We start from the raw sequence: 7199 nt of genomic DNA, 5'->3' as shown, positions 1-7199 counted from the left end.
TTGGTTATGAGTGTACTATGCTTTTGATTATGTACTCATAGTTTTGTCTAGTTGGTATCCTTGTTTCTTTGAGTTGGATTGATGGCTTTTCTCTTTGTGTAAGCAGAAGATGAAACCAAGGCCTCCTCCTCCCTCACCCACAAACCCAGATGCTCCAAATCTTGTGAGGATGATGGAATATGTTATAACGACAATGCAACAACAAAATGTCGCTTTGGTGCAACAGAACACAATGGCTTTACATTAGTTGGAAGTTGTCAGGGTGTCGGCTGAAGTATCTTAGTGGCAATATACGGAGTTGATGAACAATGGAAAAGCTGCAACTGGTTTTCTTCTTCTATCCCTGTTCATTCTCAAGAGTGAAGCCTTAAGAGTTTCTTACAACATCACCCAGCCAAGTTTGATGGTAAGGTTTTCTGGATGGAGCAAATTAGTGGTTTCGTGATATGGAGATAATTTTTAATGCAAAGCGGTGCCCTGATCAGAGTAGGTTGGCCTACACTGAGTATTTGCTGATTAGTGAGGCTAGCCATTGGTGGAGCAGCATGAGATCGTTGCTTGAGAATAGTGGTACTCAGATTAACTGAGAGTTGTTCAAGAACAAATTTTATACAAAGTGTTTTCCAGATAATGTCATATTTGCTAAAGAGGTGGAATTTCTACAGTTAGTACAAGGTGGTATGTCAGTTTTTGAGTATGCTGATAAGTTTAAACATTTTCTTCGTTTTCACACGTTGTACATGGATAAGGAGTGGCAATGTAGAAAGTTTTAAAATGGTTTGAATGGTGATATCAAGTTGTTAGTTGTCGGTTTGTGCATAAAGGAATTTCCTATTTTAGGGGAGAGAGCTCAAGTTATAGGAAAGACAAAGACGGAAATGGATAGTGAGCAAAAGCAACCTCCGAGAATTGGTAGACTATCTGGGTCGAAGCATTGTCAAGTGACTAGGAGGACACCTTATTCTAGACCTCCCTCTCATGGGTCTAGAGGGTCTTTTTCTTAGTCAGCAAGTCAAGCAGGAGAACCTGGTGGAGTGAAGTGCTTTTCCTGTGGAGGACCGCATTATAGACATGTTTGTCCTAATGTGAGTGGTGCAAGGAAGTGTTTCAGCTGTGGGAAAGAAGAGCATGTAGTTGTAGACTGTACATCAACTAGAGGGTCAGGATCTCAATCACAGAGGTCAAGTCTGTCTCAGCACAGAGGAGGTGGTAGACCTCAGGCTGCAGGCAGGGTATATGCTATGTCAGGGTAAGAGGTAGTGAGATCAGGAAATCTTATTATCGGCAGTTGCTTGTTATATGGTAGAGTTTGTTGTGTTTTGTTTGATTCTAGAGCGACACACTCTTTTTTGTCTAATGCATGTGTGCATGAGTTGGGGTTGCTGGTTAGAGAGTTGTAGTATGATCTAATTATATCTACTCTAGCTTATGGATTGGTCACGATGTCTACCGTTTGTGCTAGATGTTATGTTGTTGAGGGGCGTCAGTTCAAAGTCAATCTTATTTGCTTACATTTAAAAGGCTTGAAGGTTATCTTGGGGATGGATTAGCTATCTACCAATCGCATTCTCATAGATTGCGGTGAGAAAAGGTTGTTGTTTCCTGAGAAAGAAGAGTCGGTTGTGTTGTCTTCAGGGCAGTTAAGGAATGAAGTGAAGGAAGGGTCTTGTTGTTTCTTGGTTTTGACGCATATGGAAGTAGATCAGAGTGAAAGGAGTTTAGATCACTCAATTGTGAGTGATTTATTGGATGTGTTTCCTAAGGAAGTACCGAGGTTACCTCCTCAGAGGGAGGTTGAGTTCTCTATTGATCTGGTGCCAAGTGTAGGGCCAATATCAATAGCTCCTTACCGGATGGCTCCATATGAGTTAGTGGAGCTGAAGAAACAAATAGAGGAGTTGTTAGAGAAACAGTTTATCAGACCAAGTGTCTTGCCGTAGGGTGCACCAGTGTTACTAGTAAAGAAGAAGGATAGTAGCTCCAGGTTGTGTGTGAACTACAGACAACTGAACAAGTTGACTATGAAGAATAAGTATCCACTACCTAGAATTGATGATTTGATGGATCAGCTACACAGAGCATGTTGATCACCTCAGGACTGTGTTTGGGGTGTTAAGAGAGAAGAAGTTATATGTCAAACTGTTTGAGTACGAGTTTTTGATGGAAGAAATGTAGTTCTTGGGGCATGTGGTATCAGCTAGTGGTATCTCTATGGATCCAACAAAGGTGCAGGTGGTGCTTTAGTGGGAGAGACCCAAGTCTGCTACCGAGATCAGGAGCTTTGTAGGGTTGGCAGGCTACTATCGTAGGTTCATTGAGGGGTTCTCTAAAATAGTTGTGTCATTGACACAATTGACAAGGAATGATTAACCTTTTGCTTGGACGGACAGGTGTAAGTCTAGATTTCAAGAGCTAAAGCAGAGGTTGACGAGTGCTTCGGTGTTGGTGATTCCTGGCATAGGGAGACCTTTTGAGGTATATTGTGATGCCTCTTATCAGGGACTAGGTTGTGTGTTGATGCAGGAGAGGAAGGTAGTTGCTTATGCTTCAAGGTAACTTAAGATTCATGAGAGGAATTATCCCTCTCATGACTTGGAGTTGGTTATGGTTGTATTTGCCTTGAAGATTTGGAGGCACTATCTTTATGGTGCACAGTTCCAAGTGTTCAGTGATCATAAAAGCTTGAAATACCTTTTTGATTAGAAGGAACTAAACATAAGGTAGAGGAAATGGATGGAGTTCTTAAAGGACTATGATTTTGATCTTCTTTACCATCCGGGGAAGGCAAATGTGGTAGCAGATGTGTTTAGTAGGAAGATTTTTCATGTTTCTACATTAATGGCTAGAGAGTTGGAGCTTGTGGAGAAGTTCAGAGATTTGAGACTGTAGGTAGAACTAGAATCAGAATGCAACATGTGCAATAACTTGGTGGTTTCGGTGATCTGTTGAGTCGTATCAAAGAAAAACAATTGGTAAACATTAAGCTATAAATATCAATGAGTTTGTTACGTACCAAGCAAACATTCATGTATATATACATATAACTCTAAATAAATTTAAAAAATATTTTTTTATCCATTTAAAAGAAATATTTAAAAAAGTTATTTTTTCACTAAGTAAAATATGAGAATATATATATATATATATATATATATATATATATATATATAATTTTAAACTCTAAATTCTAAAAGAAAAAAAAGTGAGTTGTAATATTTTTTATTCTTTTGAAAGAATAAAAAATATATATTATATTTTATTTTAAGAAATAAAAATCATACTTTCTTGACCTGATATTTTTACTAAGTTAAAAGTGTATTTTCATAGAGTAAAAGAATGTGAAATGAAGTTTGACAACATTTAATCAATTAAAAAACGTTCTAATTGGTTTAAATAATGGAAGTTGACTTCTTTAGTAATTTTAATGGATGAAATTATATTCTATGGAGTTAAAGCATAACAATTTTTGTTTTTGATAAACTGACATTTTAATCAATTAAAAATTTATTTTATTCATTTAAAATGTTATAAATCTAAAAAAGCTAAAATCATTTTAAGTGGTTAAAAATATTTTTTAATCAACTAAAATTTCTTAGCTTTTATTAAATCAACAATCCATGAAAAAGTCTTTAAAAATGGGTTTAAAACATAAAACACAGAAGATTTAGTGATATTAATTAACATAAGTTTATTGATAAAATGAGAGACATATATGGTTTACAACATAATGGCTAGCTAAGCAGGAAGTTATTTAGTACAAAAACACACTACTGGTGATTTTGATATACTATGTTAGATATCCTGCTAGCAATTAATAGCCACTTTCTTGCATTCAATACCTTCGATCGTATGGATAAGCTATTTTATTCTCTTCGTAGATAAGTTCACCGACGCGCCTCTCGGGAACTTCGTACTCCACCACCTTAACCACCTCAAGAGTCTCAGGGTGGCGGTGGCGGTGGAGGTGACGGGATTCCCCAATCACATCCTCCTCATAAACAACCTTCTCTGTGAACTGACGGTGGCCGCTGGGGTGGTAGTTGCCAACAAAAGGCTCTCTCTCGTATTCTGAAACACGGGTATACTCCATCTTTAGATTACTTAGTGTTGTTGATTAGGTTGAAATTTGGTTGATGGTGTATTTATACACATTTCTTTATTCTCCACGTTAAACTTGAATCTAATTCCTTCTCAACATCTCAATCGCTCCAAAACTAATAATTCATCTATACGTCTCTCAACTCTCACTTCTTTAAGTAAAAGATATAAGCTACTATTATTCGCTAAATAGCAATATGCAAATTCCTCACGCGTAGTGCTTCAAGTAATATCATGGGACCATCTAGAGAATAGAATTCTAGGCACGTGCTAGTCACGGAGAAAAACCTAATTAACAAAATGTGTTCATATGCTAATACAAGAAAAAGTTCTTTTAACCATATTTTTTAACAACTTTTTATTAAGAACCTTCTTGTAGTGCTATCGTTGTCAAACAATTAAGGAAGAATATAATATAATAAAAGATATTCTCATTTATATAAAGCGAAGATTATGTTTTAATTAATATATTAGATTTTTATCACTTTCATTGCCAAATTCACCAATCTCGATAAGCCCGTATCACCAATCCAACAAGCTTTTGTTTAGGATTTTTGTTTTCCATATAAATCGTAAACGTGTATGTATTTGGATGATAAAAGGAAAGCAATACAATAAAAAAAATGGAAATGTTAAATTTAGACCCGTCAAAATGGGTCACAACCTGCAGTCCAATCCGATTTACCACAGGTTCAGACCGAATTGAGTTTGAAAAAATTGAATTTCTTTTATGCGGGTCAAATTTCAACCCAGCTCATTTAAACCCGACTCATGCGGGTTGAACCCGTGGTGGGCCAGGTTGGCCCGCCAACCCACCTACCTATTTTTTTTTTAATTTATTATTTTATTTATGAAACTTATGGCATATAAGAAATTTATTTGTATGTTTTTTGTTTTTGTTTTTGGATGACATTTGGATTATATTGTACTTATTATTATTATTTTTAATTGTCTTTAACATCATTTTTTGGGAGTGAAATTTGTTTAAATTTGAATATAGAAAGTTTGTAATTTTTTATTTAAAAAAAATTGTAATTAAATGGGTTAGTGAGCTAACTCGTTTACCCACCAACCTGTGGTAGGTCGAGTCGAGTTCAGATTTTTCTGACTCGCTAATAAATGAACAGTATTAGGTTGACTCGTGACCAATCCGTGGTGGACCGGATCGGATCGAACCGGATTACCCGTTTTGACAGCTCTAATTAAATTAAATGTCTAAAAAAAGACATATTAATTCCAGTCGACTATTTATCGGATGATTAATTTTTTTAAATTGGACAATTTAAATTTTGGGAAGATCGGTAGATCAAATTAAAACATATTAATTCTAAAACTATCTCACTTAAAAGTTTAATCATAATTAACCATAAAATTTAAACAGTTATTAAATAAACTTTAATTAAAAAATTATCATAATGTTTATGAATATTGCTTCGAAATAAAAAGGTTAGTTAAACATTAATTATACCTTTATTCTTCTTACAATTTATATTAAAATAACTTCGATTTCGGATATTTGATAAGAATTCACTGACTAATATTTAACAGATAAAACTTGAATTTGTGAGCAACCAATTAAACATAAATACTCCACCTTATACCTTATATATATATATATATATATATATATATATATATATATATTTGTTCTTACCATGGCTCTGGTTTGGACTATCCTTGATTATGATATTCAATCACCTCTCTTGTCACCGTCTCCATTGGCATCTTCAATCACTGTTACCTTTGGCATCTTCCTATATCACTACAATTGTCACATCCTCAACCATTCACCTCATACAATTCAATTCAATTTTTTCATTCCATAATACAACAACTTACCATTTTTTGATCATTAATTTCAACTATCACAAAGGTTTAAGTTTATATTAAACTTTTAAAATGCAATTACATATTTATTATCCAAAAACATTGCTTCAACAAATGAAGGGATTAGATTCCGACATCTTCTAGCAATGTTTACTTTCCACAAATCTTTTTCTTTATATCTTTTCAAGTTCATTCACTTCATGCATTTTATCTTTGATGCTCTTCTATATTTACCCTTTTGTTTTTAGCTTTTATAGATTCTTCAGCTTTTGCTTATTACTTACATTTAACATTTTTATTTTGTTAGCCTTACAGAAAAAAGTTATATTTTAAGATTATTTTTCAGTTAATATTATAAAAGCAATTAATATTCTGAAAGTGATCCATTTTATAAAATAAAAACCGTTTTTAAAATGTGTATGGGTGTGCCCATGATTCCCACAACAACCTCTTCTAACGTTAAATACTCTGTGATGGTTTTTAGAGTAATATAGAATACAAAAAATTTCATATCAGGTCACTGAGCCTACTCTTTCCTTCATATACATCACTATCGTGTTTTAAGAGCAATGGTTCAAAAATCAGAAATTAGGCAAGCATACAACAATGGCTGGAGGTTGGTCTTTTTGCTTCAGCTTTTATTCTTGTAAATCTGAATATGATTAAATGTGCTTGTTTGATATACTTAGATTTATTGAATCTTCAGTATGAATCTGTTTTATATTTGGTATCAGAGCATGTTTATCCTCTGCCTTGTTTGGTTCATTCTTTTGCGTATTGTGTTTTTAATTTTATTAATTGTTTTGAAACTGGAGAAAGAAGAAAATTTTCTTGGGAAATTTTCTGTGAAATATTTTGATGCTGAGACCCTCACATATTACTATGTTCGCGTTTGGTATACGCATTTTGGAACCATGTGAGAGGTTGAAGATGATTGAAACGACATTTGGTTTTGCTTTTCAATTTGGACATATTTCTGAAAAATATATTCAGTTTTTTTATTTCTTCTTTACCTGCTGCATATACGCACACTGGAGAAAGGTACGTTGCTTTGCTTTTGCTTCTAGGTTTAATTAACACTATACGGTGTTCTGTTTCTGGTTTTAATCCATAATTGTCTTTTCACTCTACGCACACTGATTGTTTTTCATACATGTATATAAATATATATTATTTACGTTTTTATTAGATGTCTTTTCCTATTACTGGTATAACACGTTAATATATATATATATATATATATATATATATATATATATATATATATATATATA

At 33.7% G+C, this 7199-nt stretch overlaps 1 protein-coding gene across 1 annotated transcript; it reads left to right on the top strand.

Annotated features, from left to right (window-relative positions):
• Positions 1-446: 446 nt before the first annotated feature.
• Positions 447-2703, top strand: LOC106760259. Its single transcript, XM_014643722.1, has 8 exons — positions 447-570; positions 628-759; positions 841-991; positions 1112-1232; positions 1551-1936; positions 2070-2171; positions 2391-2532; positions 2626-2703. Exons 1-8 carry the CDS (start codon positions 447-449, stop codon positions 2701-2703), a joined length of 1236 nt encoding a protein of 411 aa, XP_014499208.1.
• Positions 2704-7199: the final 4496 nt, after the last annotated feature.

Source organism: Vigna radiata, chromosome 5 (genome assembly GCF_000741045.1).
Source record: "Vigna radiata var. radiata cultivar VC1973A chromosome 5, Vradiata_ver6, whole genome shotgun sequence".
NCBI classification, from domain to species: Eukaryota; Viridiplantae; Streptophyta; class Magnoliopsida; order Fabales; family Fabaceae; genus Vigna; species Vigna radiata.
This window is presented reverse-complemented; position numbering and strand designations above follow the sequence as displayed.

Coding starts and splice junctions, on each gene's coding strand:
- LOC106760259 (XM_014643722.1), top strand. CDS start 447: ATGGAGATAATTTTTAATGCAAAGCGGTGCCCTGATCAGAGTAGGTTG. Junction 760..840: donor CATGGATAAGGAGTGGCAAT/GTAGAAAGTTTT, acceptor TTCCTATTTTAG/GGGAGAGAGCTCAAGTTATA. Junction 1,937..2,069: donor ATCAGACCAAGTGTCTTGCC/GTAGGGTGCACC, acceptor TTGATGGATCAG/CTACACAGAGCATGTTGATC.